The sequence below is a fragment of the Mus musculus genome, chromosome 13 (assembly GCF_000001635.26).
Source record: "Mus musculus strain C57BL/6J chromosome 13, GRCm38.p6 C57BL/6J".
Lineage (NCBI taxonomy): Eukaryota > Metazoa > Chordata > Mammalia > Rodentia > Muridae > Mus > Mus musculus.
The window spans coordinates 11,812,983-11,835,796 of NC_000079.6; the positions used below are offsets into that span (position 1 = coordinate 11,812,983).

General features: G+C 40.5%; 1 protein-coding gene across 21 annotated transcripts in view; it reads right to left on the reverse strand.

Moving 5' to 3' along the window:
• Ryr2 (ryanodine receptor 2, cardiac) overlaps window positions 1-22,814 on the reverse strand; it is a 553,847-nt gene that overhangs the window by 259,884 nt on the left and 271,149 nt on the right. For all 21 annotated transcript variants that reach the window (XR_003950437.1, XR_003950438.1, XR_003950439.1 and 18 more), the window contains 4 exons: window positions 20,942-21,106; window positions 16,575-16,696; window positions 14,552-14,735; window positions 11,292-11,427 (listed from right to left, as the gene is read on the reverse strand). Coding sequence is in view for 18 of the 21 variants with exons in the window: in XM_017315461.2 (XP_017170950.1) it covers window positions 11,292-11,427; window positions 14,552-14,735; window positions 16,575-16,696; window positions 20,942-21,106 (607 nt within the window). In the remaining 3 variants the exon portion in view is untranslated. The remainder of the gene's footprint in view (window positions 1-11,291; window positions 11,428-14,551; window positions 14,736-16,574; window positions 16,697-20,941; window positions 21,107-22,814) is intronic.

Sequence of the window (22,814 nt, forward strand, 5' to 3'; positions counted from 1 at the left end):
TGTACTGGGCCATGTGTGGCCCTGTGAATGAAAGGAAAATAAAATGTGAAGAGTATACAGTGTCTTGTGTGTCCTCCTGTGCTGGATTTTAAGTTCTTTTAAATCTAATATTCTGACTTATTAAACCTCTTCACAATGCAGAAAGCTTAAGAGAGAAGAAACTGCTCAGCTATACAAGTGAGTAACTGGTTGCTAATGTACACAATAAGAATATCTAGTGCTTAAATAACTATACTTCATCTTATGTACAGTAAAAACAGTCCAACTAAGCTCTTAAGAAGCAAATATAAGTTCGTGGAACTAATTTTTATCACTGTTTGAATAATTAAAACTCTTTAAACTTTTATCTAGTTAGACTTGTGAAAGTGAGTGTTATTAGTTTTCTGTGTCCTGTGTCCTGTGTCCTGTGTCCTGTGTCCTGTGTCCTGTGCCTGTAACTGTACCTATGCCTGTGTCTGTGTCTGGGAGGTCAGGCTATGTCACCCTGAAGGTATCAGCACCTGTTGCTAGCTTCTAATTCACCCTAATTTTCCCTCCTCAGCCTTCCGTGTGCTGGATTTATAAGCAGGTATCACCATACTCAGCCTCCTTATTGAAAACTAAGTTTAAAAGTTATTATTAATGTGCTGGTGAGATGGCATAGTGGGTAGAGAGATTTCTTGTTGAGCCGGATGAGTCAATCCCAGGGACTCACATAGCAGGAGAGGTCAGAGATGCTCTCTGATTTCCATATGTGCACTGTGCCACATGAACACACATGGATATACACACAGAGTAAACACATGTAATAACAAAGTTCTTATTGTACAATTTGGTGGCTTGGATAACAATATCCCTATCAGATCATGTATGTGAATGTTCGGGCTCCAGCTGGTGGTGGAAATAGAGATGGTTTGGGGGAGGTGGCCTTGTTGGAGGAAGTATGTCACCAGAGATGGGCTTTGAGAGTTTAAAGACTCATCTTTTTACTTGGATATTTCAGCCTCATGTTTGTAGTTCAAGACATCATCCTCCAGCAGCCATACCTGCAGCTTCCTGCCATGCCTCCCTTCTGGGATGAAGGGTTATTGGCCCTCCAGGGCCATGGACCAAATACACTTTCTTCTATAAGTTATCCTGGTCATGGCGTTTTATCACCATGGTATGGCTAAACAATAATGTCTGGTTGGTTAGATGTATCATCAACAGAGAAATAACTAACATATACAAGTACTCAGTTATTCATTTCTTAGCTCATGTGAGCCCAATTTAAAATAGTCAAACTGAGTGAAATCTTTTTGACTTAAAGAAAAAGTACCATGAATTTCATAGAAGCAGTGCTTTGGATTTTGAACTGTTGCTGGGCTATGGATATACCATTCAGTGTTCTCTTATGGTGCTGGGTAATTAGCTCCAGTTCACCAGGTCATCATGAGGGCCAATGGCCGATGCTCAACAGTATATTATATTAAGAACATTTTGGGGACACGAGTCTTAAATGCATGACATGGGCCATCCTTCCTTTTAAATAGGTTTTACATTTGATGGTTGTATCCATTTGAGGAGTAACATCAGTCTGGCTCTGAGCACTTTAAGAAAGGCTGTGCTAAACAAAAATATCTGGTTGGCTAGATGTATCAGGCACATTTTCAACATACCATATTTTCAACTTATGAAGTACTTATGAAGACATGACTACCATGCACGGAAGAGCTTTGTGACAGTATTGTGACAGCCTGTCTTCATACTCGCATGTCTCTAAGCTTTGACTGGGACTTTCCCAAAAGAATGACAGGCTCAGAGAATTACCAACAGATTGGCAATTCACTGTCAGGCGAGGAAGCTCTAGAACTCTTCTGCTCTATTCAGCCAGCACTGAGGACATGATGCATCCCATATGCTGCACCAGGAAGGTGCTGGGAAGTGGCCCAGAGTCAGAAGACATGGGCCTCACTAGCCTCTCACACAACACTAGGAAATGCTCTGGAGGCGCTGGAGTTTCTAGCTGCTGCGTCCTCCTGAGATAGTCACTATCCATCACTGTCACATAATGTCAGAGATAATCGTTTGAAAGAAGGTGAGAGCAATTAATCCAGGAGTCTGACTCCACTATTTTTAATGCCTGTGGCAAAGATAAATGCATAATAACAAAGGGGTGGGGCCAGAAAAGCTGCTCTCCCCATGGAAGCCAGGAAGCAGAGAGAAAGGAGGAGGGGCTAAAGATAAAGTATACCCCTCCCCCCCAAGACACAGTCCCATTGGCCCACAAGACACAGTCCCATTGGCCCACTTTCTACAAGGGCCTCACCTCATAACTTCTACTACCTTTAATGATGCCCTTGTGGTGGTTAATCTTGTCAGCTTAGCTGGATCTGAAATGAACTACAAGGCAAACTGCCGGGAACTCCTGTGAGGGATTCTTGAGCAGGTTACCTAACGTAAGAAGAGTCACCCTAAACATGGGCGACATTTTCCAGTGGTGGCCCAGATAACTGGGGATTTCCCTTTCCTGATATCAGAACCAAGAATTTTCTGACTTCCAACATACACTAAAGATCAGCAGATCTCTAGAGATCCTTCAGTCCCAGCTTGGGACTCCGGGTGTATCCAACCTCATGGGTTAAGCAGCTACTGGATTTTTGGAATCTCTAGTGTAAGGTATTCATTGTTGAATATCTCAACCTGTATTGTGGGAGCTAATCTAATAATCGCCTTTCAAGATGCACTCATTCTATTCTCTTCCCTAAAAGATCTGTTTATAACATATCAAAAATTATGATTCCATTTGAAATCCACTGAGTAGGTCAGAGCCCCCAAAGCTCCATCTATGATGCTACACTGGAAACTAAGCCTTCACCTTCCCAACTCTTCAAGGATTCAGAAACTGGTCACTTCTGCTAACAATGAAGATTGGCAACCTACTCTGTTTATTTTATGCTCCAAGTCTTCAGCAAATGAGTATTCATAGCTTGCCCAAGGGCCATTTCTCAGACATCTTTAGAAAGCCATGCTGGCTTGTCTGCATCCCACAGATTAATTATGTGGATGTCAGAAAAGATGTATGAAAGAGGGCCACATCGATGCTCCTCTAACTCCAAATACAGGATGTCTGTGCCTTCCTGATGTCTTCCCAATGGCAGTTCATAAATCCACCTTCATCAATCTCTACCTAAGACCCAGCCTCTAAAAGCTGATGTCAAGCACCAAATTGTTACAGATTATCACTCTGCCTTCCCTGTTTGCTCTCTGTATGACAAGGACCCCAAAGAAGAGCAGCAACCACAGGAATAAGTCTAGGAGAGGAGCCACTCACTGTCCAGCTACTTGGGGGTGGTTTTTATTCTGTGCTTATTTTATTCTCTCTCTGTCTCTGTCTCTGTCTGTCTCTGTCTCTGTCTCCCTCTTCCTTTCCCCCTCCCTCTCCCTCTCCCTCTCCATGTCAGTGTGTACTCTGGGCACAGGATCCAGGCCCTTGCACAGGACACACAAGCATGCTACCCATGGCCCTGAATCCTGTCTACCTTTTTGGAAGAAGCAGGGAGGGACAGTCATGAATTGACATTGATACTTAAAGTAAATCTTTTGAGGCCTGAAAATGGGCTACATAGGACTGTGACATAAAAGTATATTACAGAACTCTGAGACTATGGCAGAACAGAAACTCTTATAAACTAACATATAAACTCACATGGGCTAAGTCTGGAGTCAATGGGAACTCCTAAAAGTTGGCTTTTAAATTTCTGAACGTCAAGATGTAATCTGTTTTCACTTCTGAAATGCTTTTCTGGACATGACAGCAGTATTCACTAGAGTAACAGTAAGAACGAAGATCAACCAAAGGAAAGTTGTAAACCTAAAACTTCTCATAATTCTACCCCCTAAGACCCATCTAACCATTTAAACTACCTTGTGAGAGGAAGGACTCTCATTTTCGCTGATACATAAATGTTCTAGGGTTTTAAAAAAATCAAACTGAAACCAATATATAGAGGTTTTTTTTTCCTTTTTCCACTACATATTTAATTTAAGTTGCATGTGTTACCACTTTTGTCAGTCATAAAAGGTGTGCATGACAACAGATTATAAATAAATGTGTCCCAGAAGTAGAAATAGGAGCCAAAATTCAAAAGCCAAGAGATAGTCATGTAGCATTTTCCACATATTTTTACAGAATGCCTACTGGACACAAGAAATTCCCTCTACACATCTTTAATTTTATGCTGTTGAGGTCTTATAAAAAATAAGATTGTATTTGTGTGTGTGTGATTACAAGGGATTTTCAGCCACCAAGTGTGGGTTCTGGAAAATGGACTTGGGTCTTCTGCAAGAGCAGTACACTCGTCTACCCACTGAGGCGTCTCTCCAAACCTTACAGTTGGGATCATAATCCATGCATAAGTAAGGACTTCTTGTTCCTTCCCAGGTAATTTCATACTACAGGTTCCCAAAGAGAAAGAGAGAAACAATTTGGTCTGCCTCACATGGTTTTCCAAATGATAGATTTATCTCAATCTTCATTGATTCCACAGAACTATACTACATAAGTATATCACAAGCTTGGGAGCCAACCCCCTGTTGATAGAAAGATTGCTTTCAATCTTATGCTATTTACAAGTAATTCTGCAGTGGATGCTCTTCTCACGTGTATACCAACACACCCATAGAACATGTTTCTTACAGCAGAGGACTTGAGAGCAAAGGGTCACAAAGATCTAAAGTTTTATATGTGGTCAGAGCAGGGATGGCCAGGCTGTTAAAATTCTATCATTTGTGCTCCAACCCAGAACACACTATCCCACCTTTTCCCTAATGATAAATATAATTAAAATTATCTTATGTGCCAACCTAGCCAACACATAGAATTCCTACTTTTTAACTTTCATCTATTGCCATGATAAAAATCCTTTATTATTTCATTTACTTTTATGTTAGCTGTCACTCCTATCTGTTGTCTATTTTCTGACTAGCTATTACTTATTTTTCTTTTGTATATATAAAACACCATATTTTAAGGGGACTAATTAGGATTTGACTTTCATGACTTTCAAAGTTTCATGGAAACTTTGGGATATTTCTCCCAACTTTTTGATTTTGCAATGATAACACATATCATACAAATCCTTTATTTTATGACAGTGGTTCTCAACCTTCTTAATTCTGTGACTTTTAATGCAGTTCCTCATGTTGTGGTGGCCACCAACCATAAAATTATTTTCATTGCTACTTCATAACTGTTATGAATTTTGCTACTGTTATGAATAATGATGTAAATCTTTTTTTTTTTGAGCTAGAAGTTTGCCAAAGGGGTTGGAACACATGGGTTGAGACTCTCAGTTTCATGTGATCCTACTCAGTGGTCATTGGTTAGTCACATATTACCAGTATTTAATGATGATGTAATGAAATGATAAAGGCAGTGCAGACAATAGCTGCTCACATCCTTACTGGCTTTTTGATTTCCACTGTCTTCCCCAATACCACACATTGAGAACTTAGACAGGCACTGTACTTTGGCCACCGCTGTCCCTTAATGCCTACATCAGAGCATCTCTCAAAGCAGATATTTAATGAATAGTTACCCAGTTCATGAAGTCTGTACAATGATCTGAATATTGAGGTCAAACACTCACATGCTACCATCCCAATCCTTAGGGATGACATAAAGAAGACGACGGAGTCATGGGGTTGGAATGAGGTCATGAGAATGGAGAATTTATCAGAGGGCTTAGTGTCCTTATGGATCCTGGAGAGATAATCACCCCTTCTGTAGAATAGTCAGAACACATCTCGATTAAATTGTCTCTCAACATCCCTCTGTAGACACAGAGTACGCAGATGCCTTGAACTTGGACTTCTGCCTTCTCCAAAACCATGGGAAACTGTCATTGGTCGTCCATAAGCCATCTATCTACCTTACACATTTTATCACAGCAACTCACATTGCATAAGAGCTGCTATTGGCATGGAGAGATACCAGACTCTAAGCCCATGTTCCCCCAACATAGATGTCTCTGTTGTACAAGGATGCCTCATCCAGAGACCAGGCAAGAAGCTGAGGTGCTTAGGGTGCAGGGAAAAGGGAAAAGAAACCTTTCCTGAGGTGAATTTAAATAAATATATAGTCAGAACAATCTAGAAGAAATGGGTATATAGGTAGCTTAACAAAGGACTCAAGAACAGCAGCACAAGCGGCAAATGTCAAGAAGCATGAAGGCACTGGTGAAAATACACTTTCAGCCTTTATCTTTTGCTGCTTTGAAAATCTAGTTTACTTTTTAAGTTTTATTTATTTGTGTGCAGAGGCAGGGCATTCACATGAGTATAGTACCTATAGAGCCCAGAAGGTATGTCAGATACCTGGAGCTGGGGTTATAGGCAACTGTGAGCTGCCTAATATGAACCCAGGGAACCCAACTCTGGTCTGCAAGAGAAGTACATGGGCTTGACCAGTGAGCCATGTATTCATCCTAAAAATTAAACTTACAAGTAAAATATATCCATGAGCCAGAAACTCCTCAATGATTCTCTGTTCTTAGAACCTTTCAGCTATTATACTGGCAGGATGTAAATTCTAGGGAATTCTAATTATGTCAATATTAAATAATAGTGCCATCAAATCATTTCTGAATCAAATGAGTTATAAATAATCAAGGAAGCATGTATAGACATTTAAGAATGTTCAAACTTTGCAAATATTAATTGGTACTAGACATTCCAGAAGTATAAATCTTGACTGGAGAAAGTACTGGAAAGAGGTAATGTAGAGCAGCTACAAAGAGTGACTGAGGTTGGGAGACAGAAAGCAAGAGAAAGGCCAGACATGGGATGCCATCTTCTAGGAAACATAGAGACCAGTGTAGAGTCAACAAAGATCTATGAGGACATGAGGTTAGGCTCCCTAAGGTACGAGATTAAGATGACAAGACAGGAGGACCAGAGTTAGAGAGAGTAGCCAGAAACGTTACAGTATCCTGACATCCTGGAGATCCCAGGCTCAGTTACCCCTGGGAATCCTTGGTGAATGTTGCACCAACATCCCAACATTCTCAGACATCCAACATCCTCACATAACATGATGTCATTTTGCACACAACCTGTGCACATTCTACTACAACATGCCATCATCTCTGGTTTAATTCCATCAAACTAAGTTAACAATTGTTACCCTGTATTGTTCAGAAAATGATGACAAGAAGGGAAATCCAGCCACAGTTAATTCATGTTCTTTTATTTTCAATCCACAGCCACTTAAAAGTATGGGTGCCATGCCTGTTAATATGGAGGGCTATCTGTAGTTTCTGAGAAGCAGCTAGGCATGGGATGCTGCAGGTACAGATATGGGAAGTAGAGTCACGATACTTGGAGAGTAAACAGAATAAGAGAATTGAAAACCTTTGGTGCAGCAGGAAGGGTAGAGAACCTTTGTCTCTTTCTTTCCTTGAAGTGAGAACCACACGCCACTACCTCCTCAGAATAATCTGACTATATAATCCTCTGCTTATCATATGCAAGAGATGTACATGGCATTTCTTTCTAAGGCATGTTTGAACTACAGGAAAATATAAAGACAAACATAATGCTCCGTTAACATGGGGCAAGGATGAGTACAGAAAGTTTCCAAAAAGAAAGATGTGCTTGGGATTGAAAAGGAGGCAAGAAGAGAAGTACCGTCTATGCTAAGCACGGGACACTGAAACCAAATCCCAGCTGCCCAACAACCTGATGGTGGAATCATTATCACCGGTTCGCAGACACCACTCAACAGGTGCCAGCAGTGATCTGCCTGGCCGGTAGCTCATGGAATTGATGGAATAACACTAGAGGCAGGAGCCTTTATTTCCTCCATTTTCCCAGTCAGGACACTGAGCTTCAGCTGTGTCCAAAGTCACATCGGAGGCAGAGGCTTCGGTCTGGGATGAGGGAGAGCTATTTTCTCAGGAGCTGCTGGCCACAGACAAGACTAGGCTTTCTCAATGAAAGGGCATAATAGAAAAGGAATAAGAGAGCCATTGTTTTTTAATAAAGTGAATTAATGGCTGTATCTACTCTGCTACCAAAAATCAATGGGAACCTCTACAGCGTGTTTATTAAATAAGTTAAATTAACGATGAATGTGACTCTGCCCAATGCACAGTGTGAGGCAGAAAATCAAAGCACTGTGCACCTATGACAGACAGCAAAGCTTCCCATGTAAGCACTACCCTCTAGCTGAGAGTCATGAAAGGCAGAGGCTCAACCTAGCTTCAAGCATTGGCCAGTGCTGGTAAAACCCCACCCATCCACCCCTTTGCCAGAGTGTCTGGTTTAAGACTTTGACGTGGCAGGTGCGGGTTTAGAGGACTGGAGGAAGGAAGCAGTGTGTTCTTTTTCTCATGACAAGATTTTCTTTACCTCCCCAACAATACGCTGGAAGTAAACTGCAAAATATGTAAGATGAGGAACTGCAAAAAGCTAGCTCGGGTCCTAAAAGGATTGTGGGAAACTGACCATACAGAAGGCAGAGAGACAGAGAGGAGGAGGAAGGGAGAAAGAGAGAGGTGAGAGAGGGAGGAATAATTCTCTGGGTACAATGAAGAATGTCAAATTCTGTGTTAAACTGACATTTATTTGAGGTTTAAGGCATGGATATATCACCCTGCCCTTACCACTTCTGCCATCTCTCTCTACTGGAACAGGTACCATTTTAAAACCACATCTTTTTATTTTCTTTCTTTCAAATATTTTTTTAATTAGGTATTTTCTTCATTCACATTTCCAGTTCTATCCCAAAAGTCCCCTTTCCCACCCCACTCCCCTATCCACCCACTCCCACTTCTTGGCCCTGGCGTTCCCCTATACTGAGGCATATAAAGTTTGCACGACCAATGGGCCTCTCTTTCCACTGATGGCCGACCAGGTCATCTTCTGATACATATGCAGCTAGAGACACGAGCTCCAGGGGTACTGGTTAGTTCATATTGTTGTTCCTTCCACCTATAGGGTTGCAGATCCCTTTAGCTCCTTGGGTACTTTCTCTAGCTCCTCCATTGGGGGCCCTGTGATCCATCCAATAGCTAACTGTGAATATCCACTTCTGTGTTTGCTAGACCCCTCCATAGTCTCACAAGAGACAGCTATATCAGGGTCCTATCAGCACAATCTTGCTAGTGTATGCAATGGTGTCAGCGTTTGGAGGCTGATTATGGGATGGATCCCTGGATATGGCAGTCTCTAGATGGTCCATCCTTTTGTCACAGCTCCAAACTTTGTCTCTGTAACTCCTTCCATGGGTGTTTTGTTCCCAATTCTAAGAAGGAACAGTGTCCACACTTTGGTCTTCATTCTTCTGGAGTTTCAAGAGTTTCACAAATTGTATCTTATATCTTGGGTATTCTAAGTATCTGGGCTAATATCCACTTATTACATCTCTCACCCTATTCCAATCAAAAAAAGCCACAAAACTCATTACAACCAGAAGCTATCTTGTTGTACAAGTCTCAGCATTTAGTGGAGTATACTAAAGCTATTCAATCAACTCTAAAATAATCTAATTAAAATCCCCCAAATTCTGTGTCCTTATAGAGAGTCCACTGTGAGAGATTTGTAGCGTAGGATAAAGTGGGCACTTGGCTGTAAGGAACTTGAAAGATGAGCTCCCCCAAATCACTATCATGCCTAAGATTTGTACTCATGGGAAGGTAACCATGTAACCTGCTGAAGGGACAGGTGAGACATAAAGAGAAATGTAATATCATACTGTCTGGATGTATGTGTGACTTGTGACACACCTTATGACACACCTCTGGCCAGATATTTAGTTTGTCTAAGTCAATCCATGTTACACCCTGTAAACATGTTACACTATGTGTTAAAAAGACACCAAAGTAGGTTAAAAGCACACCAAACTGAAGATTTTTTCTTCTGTATCTCCCCCCACTTTTTTTAAAAAAAGAAATTAATAGTACTGCCATTAATTCCATATTTTCAAGGAAATATACTCTCTAGGTTTTTTGGTGCCACAATATCTTTGTCCTGAAAATAGCGTCAATAGCTTCGATCTTGTTCAGAGGAGGAATGCGAAAGCCAGTCTCACGGAAGCACCAAATTTCAAGTGCTTAATTTTAATGACATGTCAATGTGCTCACCCAAAGAAACATTAATAATTCTAGCAGGGACAATTATGAATAGATTTTCTTACGACTGTTTAAATTTTAATGAAATTTAATTATATTTTAGAGAATTTCCAAATATTTTGACTACCCGTTCTTCTTCACATTAAAAATTCTTTATTCAGAAATTCTTTCCTCTTCCATCATAATTCAGTCATTTATTAATATTGATGTATTAATAGATATGGGGTATCTATTCTACACTAGGCATTAAACTAAATGGCAGAGACACAAAAACCCAGAAAGCTGATAGTCCTGCCTTTGAAACCAACACCAGTTATCACTCAATAGGAATTGTAGTGAGTGATATCATATAGGTAAGATGTTAACTGTCGTGAAACCAGCTTGCAATAGGGTAAAACCGGACTGACCCAAGTTCTTGGCAAGAGACACAAAGAGACTACAGAAATAGTTCAAGTCAAAACTAAGGAAGACTGTTGTAAAGCTCAGTTGTTAGAGCATGAGACTCTTATTCTTAGGGTTGTGAGTTCGAGCCCCACATTGGATATCAGTTTCCAGGTCTGTGATCATTTCACTCTCCTCTGTCTCCCAGCGAAAGTTTTCCTCCTTCTTCTTCCTCTGGTTCCTTCCTTTCTCTCAGAAGGCCCACCTTCCACTTCCTGCACAGCTAATAGGCCATCAGATATTTATTAAAGCCAATCAGTGACTGCCTTAGGTAGGTGAAAAAGGAGAGAGACACAATTTCACATGGGGTACCCCAACAGAAGACCTGTGTTTGCACAGTGCTAATGGAAATGTGCTATAAACTACCTCAAGTGTTGCTCAAGATAAAATATATCTAGATGTCGGCAAGTCCAATCACATAAACACTACAGAAGGACACTGTGAGAACCCCTTGCAAGCCAGAGCTGAAAGAAAATGGACTCTGTAATACTAACCTGAGAACTGAGAAGGAAATAAGTGATATTGGTCATTATAGGAGCCCTGCAAAAGCCACCTCCCCTAACCAAGACACAGATCCTTACACAATAAGTGGTAGGTGACCTTGCTCACTCAGAGAAGGGATTATGCAGAAAGCATCGTTGGCTTTAGGTTAACTTCATTAAAAATTAAAAGTCCTGACTAAAAAGCATGCCATAAAATTGTTGCAACTCTTACAAGATCTTTTCAAATTTGCCATAGAAACTCAGCCATGGACCTTACCCAGCAACTCATACAGAGAATTCAGGATGGATTTCCAAGACTCTCCTGCTTCTCGTCCTGCGACATCTGCAAAGTGGGCTGCACTGCTGTAGACATGCAGGCGGTCGATGCACTCCAGAACCAGGTTGATCATTCCCTGGAAGAGGGAGGTAAAAAAAGAAATCACCATCTGAAGCTGATTCTGTGTCAGGCATGGAAGTTCATAATCCCAGCACTCAGGAGTCAGAGGCAGGGGGATAACTACAAGTTCAAGGATGGTCTGTGTTAGAGAGTAAGACTCTGTCTCAAAGGAAAGAAATTAATTATGCTCAGGCCAAAAGGGGAAGAAAAGGAGACAGCTTGATTTTTTTGAGAGAAGTCTAACTTAACATCATCAGTTCATTGTAAAGAAAACGAAGACCATTTAATCAAAGGACAAGAAGAGTCATGTTTGCCCAAGAAACAAGAAGTTATTCTTCAGATAACTTGGGATTTCAATCTTGGTTTCTATTCTCAAACAGAAGTGAATGGAAGTTGTATAAGTATGTTCTTCACACTGACAAGGTTTCACAGTGGTTGGCATGAACAGGTCGTGAGTGGTGTCCTACTACTAGTGATTTGTCCTTGTTTTTAATAAGCATTATTATAACTATTAAATTGTAGACATATTAAGTGAAATAAAACCACTGAAAAGAAGTTTTAAAGCACGTAAAAAATTGACTTGTGGGGTTCTGCAGGAGGCAGCCTACATCTGAAGTGGCACCTTCATTGTTATTGCTGGGCAGGGCAATAACAAACAGAGGCAGGGTCGTGAAAGCCAAATCTATGAAACATAGAGTAGTCAAATTCACTCACTGGACAGAATTTTAGCAGCAGCCATGGGCCTTAAAGCACGTCTATGTCCAATCTGGATAGTTTTATGTAACAAAATGACAAAGGAAAAAATTCCATATCCATATTAGACTGAAAATATTCAAATTTGTATTTTAAATTGTCAAAACTTAATATTTAGGTTGATTCCCCCCCCCAGATATAATATAACTGCTGTACAGCAATCAGTCCAATGTTCTAGAATACATGAAGATAAGAATTCCATAACAACTAATTCTTCTTGTTCTTACCATTGACTTGTGTTGACATTCCCATGATTTTTGTGCCTTTATGATCACAGATCATTTTTCTTTTACAAAGAAAAATAGCTGCAAAATTTAGTATCAGTTTAAAAAGTACCAGAAAAAAATAGTTTTAAAAGTACAACATAGATTTGGGGATTATAGAAATTCAACAACATCCTCTCCATATTTTCCTTAGATGCTTATAAATGTACTTCTTTCTTGTAAGAGAGAATGAAAGAGGGGAGAGAGAGAGGAAGAGAGAGAGAGAGAGAGAGAGAAAGAGAGAGGGAGGGAGAGAGAGAGAGAGAGAGAGAGAGAGAGAGAATTGTTTTGAATCATATGCATATGTCTGTGGGCATGTGATGTGCATGTGAGTGTAGTTCTTTCAGAGGTCACAAGGGGGCACCTTATCCCTTAGAGCTAGAGTTACAGGCAGTAAGTCTTCTGATGTGGAGTAAGCCTCCTGATGCAGTTGCTGGGAACACCAAACTCAGCTTCTAGGTGAGAGCAGCACATATATACTTTTAACCTCTGAGCCGGATCTCCAGCCCAGGTTAATTCTTTCTTTAAAAAAAAAAAAAAAAATCAGTCCTATGTTGGGAACACTTAGAATGGAAATCCTGCTGAGCCCCTAGCTGGCTCTATCATACCCAACACCCCTTGCTGAAGGGCTTGAGCCTGTCATGATAATGTTGACACCGCCTTAGGACATTAGGCTGCCAAGCTGCTGTGGTACATGAGTTTTTAAAGCAGTGGGACATTTGATAAAATAAACCATACATACAAAGGCACACAAGAAACTGAAGAGAGCTCCATGAAGTGCACTCACTTGTACAGCACACAGAAGCACCTGGGTTTGTCTCCAGCACCACAAAAAGTAATAACTTGCAAAAGGAAAGGGTGGGTACTCTGTTCATACAGCAACCTGAAGCTCACCTTCCTCTTTAATGATCATTTTCCTTTTTGCTTCTATTCCAAGCCCAGAGCCCTCCTGCCCTAAGATGTGTGTGTGTGTATGTGTGTGTGTGTGTGTGTGTGTCTTTGTGTCTGTATCTGTGTGTGTATATCTGTGTGTCTGTGTGTGTGTCTCTGTGTGTGAATATGTGTATGTCTGTGTGTGTATATGTGTGCGTCTGTGTGTGTATTTGCGTGTCTGTGTATGTGTGTATATGTGTGTATCTCTGTGTGTATGTGTGTGTATCTGTGTGTCTGTGCATGTCTGTGTGTGTCTGTGTATGTGTGTGTGTGTCTGTGTATGTCTGTGAGTGTATATGTGTATGTATGTGTGCATCTGTGTGTCTGTGTGTGTATATGTGTGTGTCTGTGTGTGTATAAGTGTGTCTCTGTGTGTATGTATGTGTGTATCTAGTGTGTCTGTGTGTGTATATGTGTGTGTCTCTGTGTGTATGTGTGTATATGTGTGTGTCTCTGTGTGTATATGTGTGTGTCTGTTTGTATGTGTGTGTGTATGTGTATGTATGTGTGTTTCTGTGTGTCTGTGTATATATGCTTGTCTGTGTGTGTGTGTCTGTGTGTGTGTGTCTGTGTGTGTATGTGCATGTCTGTGTGTGTGTGTCTGTGTGTGTATGTGCATGTCTGTGTGTGTGTGTGTGTGTGTGTGTGTGTGTGTGCCTGTGTGTGTGTGTCTGTGTGTGTGTGCCTGTGTGTGTGTGTCTGGGTTCTGAATTTATGAAGCCAGTTCTATATTTATGAAGCCAATATAAAACAGTTGGATCAAACTCTATTCCTTTGCTCAGCTTACTGGGGCTGTATTTTTAAACCTATAGCTTCAAAGGTATCTAAAAGGCACCTTCAAATAATATGCTATAAACTCAAAACCATTAAAATCAAGTCTAAGACAACCACAAAACAGATACCATTAAGTAACACAGCACTACATCTACTGGAGCCCACCCAGCAATGCTCTTACTGCAGTGATGAAAATGGCCCAGTGAGATATGATGGTAAAGTAAGTGTCCCTCATCAGGGTAATGACACACAAGTAAAAATAAAGAGCATGTTTCTCCCAAGCCTGTCCCTCTGCTCAGTAACACTCCTGTTACTCTCAACTGGGATGTGTAAAGATGTGGAATAGACAGGTAATTTTTTTCAGTATAAAGTCATTTTCCCAAGGGAGCAACAGAAAAGGAACAGGTGTGATCTCACCTCTTCCTGGAAGAGATTCTGCCTGTTCTTCAGGGCTCGCAGCCTGTTCTGCTTGTCCTCATGCTCCAAGTGCTCATCTGGGGGGTGGAAGTAGCCGATGAGGTCCTGCAAACTCAGGCTCACAGACTCGATGGGCAAGTCAATGGTGGGCAGCTTTACTTTCTTGCTGAGAGCATCCAGGCCCCTGAATCACAGCAAACACTTCTCTAGGTTAGTGAGCCACAGTTTCACTTCAATGTATTTCGATTGGCAGGTGAGTTGATTTTGACACCCTCTTTAAAAAAGGCACAATCCAAGGGATGTGTAAGGCATCCTTTCTACCAGCCTTAATGGTCATATTCACAATAGAAGTGTGTAACACATCATCTAAGTATCACAGTGTATCCCAGACTGCAACATCCAGAGATATACGGCCATAACACACCCTGTTGGACCAATGGAGAATGGATACAAAGCTGTATTTGTATTTGGATACAAAGCTGACTGATAGCCCTTCATAGTGCTAGGTACCTTAAGATGTAAGGACACATCTGTCTTCTTCAAGCACTGACATTTGCTTGTTTGAGGTTAATTTTTGGTAAGAGATTGTTATAGGCTTTACCATCATCAACACTAGCTGCTACTCTAACTGTTTTAAAAAAATGCGTTTATGAGAGCTGGAGAGATGGCTGGGCAGTTAAAAATGTTTACTAGGTTCTGTGATGGCATCTGTATCAGGCAGCTCACAACCACCTCCAATGCCACAGGGTCCAGTGCTCTCTCCTGGACTCTGTAAGCACATGCTCTCCCACCCACAAATGCCAACATATGCACCTAACTGTTTTAAATTCAAACTAACTCTTTGCAGAAGTTGCACTCATGAGCTCATCAGTAAGACTGTTTACATAGGAGCTTCTATCACAGATAGAGGAGGGTCTCAAAGAAGCTTGACCCCTCCATGAGGGGTCACTGGCAGTTAATGATTGCTGGTGGAAAAAATCATTTTATGCATTGCTGCTGTAGTGCTGGTAAGTTTTCCATGCTCCCATAAATAAACCTGCACTCTTGCTCAATGGGTCACAGAAAGAATACATAAACAACAAAGAATTTTAAAAAAACAACAAAGAACAAAAAGCAGTAACTATGAAAAATAATTTAGAATTATTTTTTTCTAAACTAATAAATTGGGAAAGATATAACTACACAGGAAATTAATGTCTCTAATGTGAAGGGTTAGGTGTTTTCATTAATTAATTAATTCATTTCCTTTGTGTACCAATATCCACTCCCTTCTCCTCCCAGTTCCCCCCACACAACACCTTCCCACCCCCTCCCTTTTTTCTGTGGGGCCTCCCCCTTCTCAGAGGTAAAGGGTTGTTAATAATCTAGTAAGAATGATAATAAATAATACTGTAAGTAAAAATAATCATGAGAGATATCTATTCACATAATTTGAATTTTTAAAAAATGTTTAATAATAATATGCACATGCTTTTAAACCTTTTACTATACTTAGCCATATACATGTATGCATATAAATACGTCTATTTATAGAAAAACTTCCTTCTATCAGGTCTTCAAACTAAAACAGAGAGGCCTTCTTCCATCCAGGCTATGTTGTATATTACCATGCTGTTGCCAGAAAACAGTGTGGCCATAGGTTGACTAGTTTCATGGGTAAGCAACTGTTTCAATTATTAAGTAAAAAAAGATTGCTCATTTCAAGAATCACAGTATTTGGGGGAGGGGAGCTGGAGAGATGGCTCAGGGGTTAAGAAGAACATTATTTTTAATGTTGCCTAGAATTCAAGTATCTAGATGTCATTATCCTCACTATAACAGAATACAAAAATTATTCCAGCAAAATAATGACCCATAACTGTCTATCACAAATTCACATTCTCTAAGCTGTAGGTTTAATTCTATTCTGTGAGCCTAGCAAAGCGTATATTTATAAGGAAACTGTATTTTAGAATGATCTGTTTATAAATCCATGAAGAAAGATAAAAATCAAGTATCAAGCAACTATCACTATGTACATTACCTTATGAACCTATTAAAGAGGAACACTGTGCTCCGAATGACGCGGGCAGTGCGGGACTCCTCATGCTGTGATCTGGATAAGTTCAAACCATCGTCCATGTGGCCTTCGTGGTGCATGATAGCCTGCACGGGCATGGCAACAGAGTCATTTTCCCAGGCAGGCAGACTGAAGAAGATACACTCTTGCCCTTGGTGGAGGCATGCCCCTGTAATCTTAGCCACCCAGAGCGTAGAGACAGAAGCATTGCAGAAATGGCTTGAGCCTAACCTTGGCAACTTAGTGAGAGTCAGTTTCAAACTAGAATAATAGTGAGAGGCAGGGAGATAGCTCAGTGGTGGAGTGGTTGCTTAGCATTGGAAAGACCTGGGTTTGGTCCCAGACACTCCTCCTTGTCAAACAAAACAGAACTCAAAAAGTTGAGCCAGGAGGAAGGGACCTGGAAGGAATTAGAATCAGAGGAGTGAAGAGTAAATCAAGAAAATGTAAATCATTTTTAAAAGTTGAGCCATTATAACAAATAAAATCAAAACCAGGCAAAGGAAACCATTGTGTTCAGAGTAAATACCAGGCAGAGCAGCCTGTACAAAGCAGGCATGGAATACACTGATTCCATCTCTGTCTTACAGATGGTTCAAAACATATATTGAGTTGAATGAAACAATAGTAAATCATTGCCCTATATCTGCATTCAATGATTTATCCACAACCTGACAAACTAGAAACCAACAGAAAAGCCAGCACTACACATTGCATTCCATTGCTCTGTAATATCACCAGCTGTACTGTGACTGAACACTGAGTACTCATCACTGACTCTGAGGTATCTAAACTATGAACATACACACACCACATAAACACACACATGCACACATAGAAACACATATGCTCACATATACACACAAGTACACACATATGCATTCACATACACTCACACATGCATACACACACATATGTACTCCCCTTAAACACGCACATAAATACATCCACTCATACACATACACACTGCATAAGCACACACATAAATATACACACCAACACATATATACACATAAACACACACATACACTCACACATGCGTACATACACACTCATGTCCTTCATTAATTTTTATATTTTGAATATTCCGTGAAAGCCCAGCACTGAGAGGTGAGTGTGTATATCCTCAGCGTACAGATCAATGGATTTTTTTTTCAGAGTAATCACACACATGTACGGAATACGTACATCACAAAAGCGAATACTAGAATGGTTTGAAATCTCCCCAGGGCTTCCTTTCTGTTCCGTCGGTCACTGCCTTCACCACCCTCCAGACTTGCAATGGCTCCAGTCAGCCAGCTGCAGAATGTCTGTGAAGGGCCATGCCCGATGTCCCTTCAGCTTCCTTCGTTCAACACTCACGGTGAGGTAACTTAGTACCATGAATCAATTGGATAAACCAAAAATTTATAACCGGAACTAAAATTATCAAATATCTTGAGTTAAGAAGAACCCATGAAGCAAACCTCAATCTGTCCTCAAAGCAAGGTGCTTCTCCTGCTTGCCTTTATTAACAGGAAAATAAAAAGCCTGTGCTAATGTATAAAACCTCTAAGAAGCACACCTCCTGGAGTAGAAAAGTGGAGTTGATGAGGATACAAGATGAACTTAATGAAATAGAAGCAAGACACCAGAAAAAGGTTTGCAAATCCGATTATCTGAGGAGAGAGATAAACAGACCTCTCACAAACTTGACTGAAAATAAAATAGAAAGCCACAGAATATAGGAGCTCGATTATGATAATACAGTACAGTGTGAACCTCAATGGCAAAACAAACAGCAAAAGGCCCAGCTAACCCAGAGGAGTAACCAACAGAGGGAGCCATGGTGACGCATCCCTATAGTACCAGGAGTTGAGGCAGGAGGATCGCTAGAACCCAGAAGCTCAAAGCTAGCCTGAGCAACAAAACAAGACTCTATCTCAGAAACAACAGTAAGCCCCAAATAAAGGAGTTCCATTCAACTAAGAATAAGATTAATTATTCATTAGTTAATAATTAATTTAATTAATTAATATTTAATTAATAATTGATTAAAAGTGATCCATTAATTTTCAGAAAACACCGGAAGGATAATTTCAAGCTCACTAGTTAGAAGGCCTTAGGACTCAGTGGTTGCATACATGAATAATACAGTTTCAAAGAGCAGACATCCCAGACCATGGGTTGGCAAACCATGTCCTGTCACCTGTCTTTGTAAGCCTGTGGTCTGGGAGAGGCCATTCCTCTTTCACATGGCTGAAGAGGGATCAATGAAGAGTGATGCTTCAGTACATGTGGAAATTCATAAACATGCAAATTATATGAAATGAAACTTAACTACTCATAAAGAGAATTTGATTTTCCTCATGAATATATGTAAATAATCCTGAATAAAATGAGTTAATTAAATCTAGTAGGGTTTTACTGGAATAATGGGCTATGGTCAAGTAGGGTTTAATTCTATGGATGTAAGGATTCTTTAGTGATTAGACGTCTGGTACCTTTAATTATATGAGCAAATTAAAGGAAGCCAAAACATGTTTTGTTTTATTTTGTTTTATCAACCTTAACTGATAAAACTCAGAAATCACTGCTAGGTTTTAAAAAACTGCCGAAAAGTAATAAAATGAGACTTGGAAATAAAAATAATCTCAATTGTTTAATGGATGCAGAAACCTATAACATCTACAAAATAGGTGTGAAAATTCACAGTAAGGAAACCTATAAAATGAATCAAATAAAATAGTATGAGAGTTTATAAAAGCTAGATGAAAAAAATTTAAATTAAGGAGGATATAATAATAAAAATTAATAATAATAAATAGATATAAAGAAACTTAAATCTCAAAACAACTAAAACACATAAGTTTACTTTGGAGGAACATGACCAGGACAGATTAAAACAAGCATGTTTGTGAGAGAAAGCTGTGAACACCTACTGTGATTCCAGACAACACAACCACAGTAGGTGTACCAAAGATGGGGCAATGCAGGCAGCCAGAGGAGTCAGCTGCGGAGTCCTGACCACTCAGCAGGCCTCAGGATTCCTTCCCTTCTCTGGCTCTCCAAAGGCAGCATCAGCAATTCCAACTCTGTGGTCCTCACCTGATTGTCAGTCTGCATGGATTAAGAAGCACCTAAGGGTTGAATGAAGCAGGCCTAGGAGGGTGTCTAGAAGGGCATCTCCAGACAGGACTGACCTGCAGGACATTTCTCATACAAAGCACAATGTCACAATACCAAGTCAACCAAATTGTGCATGGCGAATACATAACATTGAGTAAGCTCTCTATAAATGCTTTCAGGGCACAGAGGACATGCAGTGGGCATGCTGGGAAGGCAAAGACTTCTAATGTGATCATTTCAGTATAAACTGTGAAGGATGGATAAGCTGTGGGCTGACAGAATCAAGTCACCAAAGAAGCATCCTGTCTAAAAGCTCAGGTGTTCAAAGCTTGGATCTTTCCGAGGGATGGCGAGAGGCGTGCTTAAGTGACACACTGGCTCAGTGAAAACTGATGTTGAGAAATTGGGGGAAAGAGCTGGGCGTGGTGGTTCATGCCTTTGATCTCAGCACTTGGGACACAGAGGCAGATAGATCTCTGTGAGTTCGAGATCAGCCCAAACTACATAGTATGACAACTGCCAGAGTACATAGTGAGACTCTGGTGGGCGGGGGGAGACAGAGACAGAGAGACAGACAGAGAAAGAAAGAAGGAGGAGGAAAAAGAGGAAGAAGAGGAAGAGGAAGGAGGAGAAGGGGGGGAAGGAGGAGGTGGGCCTGGAAGGGTACCACCACCAAGAAGCATGATGGCTATCTTGTGAGCAAGAAGAGGTAGTAGGAAGAATGAAGGACAAAGGAAGTGAGATAGAATAGGATAGAATCTAGAAGACAGTGAAATTGAAATTACTTTCCAAATAATTTGAATACATAAATTTCAAAACTATAATCCTATATATCATTGAGAAAAACCCTTCAAGGATTCACCCTAAAAAAAAAAAAAAAAAAAAAAAACAAAAAAACAACAAGAACAACAACAACAACAAAAACCCAAAGCCTATTTTGGTAGGATTGTTACACAGGATTCAAGAGACCCGAAATCTCATGATTCATTAATAGTAGTCACTATTACATTCTCAGATATACAAATGGGATCTGAAAAATTAGGTACCATGGTTGCATGTGTGGCCAAATGAAATGATTTCATAATATTTTGACTGAAAATTAACAGTGACCTGACCTTCAGAGTGTAATAACGAGTTGAAGCAGGTGACTGAAGTCTCCACTTTTTTGTATTTTTTCATGTATGAATGTGGCTGTGATAATCTGTGTCTGTGTGTGACCTTACCTTACGCTGGATGGATCCCATTCGTGCTGATTTCACATCCACAGCCTGGTAGGTTAGCCACAGGCCTGTATCCACATGTTGTATGTAGCAAATGGAGTCTCCATACTTGATTTCTGAGGTTCCCATGCCATCGACTTCTTTCCTCACCCCCACGTCCAATTTTTCCTATGTATGAAAAGAGAATAGCATAGATTTTAAGAAATTACTAGTCTATATCAATACAATACTATCTTATAAAAACATTCCTGGAAAAGATCAGTTCTCTAGGTTCACTGAAGTTATAGCAATGGCCAAATATTATTTTTTAAAGATTTATTTTCAATAATTTGCATGTATGTGTGTCTGGAGTGTATATAGAGTGTCACTGGAGAGCAGAAGTGGACATCAGAGCCCCTGGATATAGAGTTCTAGATAGTTGTGAGGCCCCTGACTGGGCGCTGAAAACCAAACTTGGTTCCCCGAGGCTCATAACTGCTTAGCCATCTTCCTAGCCTAGGGCTCAGCTTTACATCTATAAACAAAAATATCTCCCTACAGGTCCAGAACAAAAATGAGAGAATACTTGAAAAGCTTTGAACAATTTGTCCATGACACCTATGAGGTGTTCATGGGACTGTCAGTGATAACTGAATCTTATGTCTCTCCAACTAATCAAAGCTGTGGTTGTTGCTCCTGCGGCTTCTGAGGTAAACTGCAGAGGTTTGTATTCCTAAGGGGAGCTGAGATTCAGAAATTCAGTAGGCCAAATTCTTCCAAGTTCTTTTTTTGAAGGTGTGTGTGCAAATGGATGTACATGTGTGTGTATGTGTATGCACATATCCACAGGTGCCCTGAAGGCCAGAACAAAAAAAAGGGCAATGCATCCCTTAGAGCTGGAGTCACAGGCACGCAAGTGCTGGGATCAGTTCCATCAGCAAAATCAATAAGCACTACTGTTGTTGCTGCAGCTGCTGTTCTTTGTTTTACCTGCATGTATGTCTATGTACTGTATGGCATCCTTGGAGGCCAGATGTGGGCATTCCCCTGTCACTGAAGTTACGGACAGTCATAAGCTACCACGTGGGTACTGAAAATCAAATCTACATTCTCTGCAAAAGCACCAAGTGCTCTTAAGCACTGAGGCCCTCTCCCTAGCCCTATGGTAGTTCTTAAATGACAGTCTCAACGCTTAATGGACACCTTCCTGTTTCTCAGTCCTGCCATCACTGTATAAGTTTCCTTGCTAAGTTGCAGTTGTGTTCTTTCGAGGTTTTTGGTTATTTGATTATTAATTAAATCAGTGTGTGTGTATATATGAGGGCATGTGTGTGTCCTCACATGTGTGTTTGTTCACGTTCATGGTGTGCTTGCTTGTAGAGGACAGAGGGTTGCCTCAATTATGATTTTTCAAGCATTGCCCCCTATTTATTCTCTGAGACAGGCTATCACACTAGTGAAGTTTACCAAGGAGGCTGGGCTAGCAGGCCAGCAAGCCCCAGGAATCTGCCTATCTCTGTTTTTCTAATACTGGATGATAAACACATACTAACTCACCCGAATCTTCTTCTTTTACAAAGGTTCTGAGAACCAAAGTCATGTCCTCATATTCCAAGGCAAGCCCTGAACTAACTGATTAAGATCATCTACTACATAACTATTTATTGAAGAATAACTTGAAGTAAAAACTATTTGAGTTTTGATTTTTGTTTAAAGGATCTATTCAAACAAAACAACAGTGAAGGCCTGGTCTGGTGATACATGCCTGTCTTATCAATACTTGGGATCCAGGTACAGTCGGATTGCTTCAAGTCCTGCCCACTCTACAGAGCAGACTCTGGGCTGAGCTAGACTGCACAGGGATTGCTGTGTCCAACCTAACTATGAGGGTATGTGC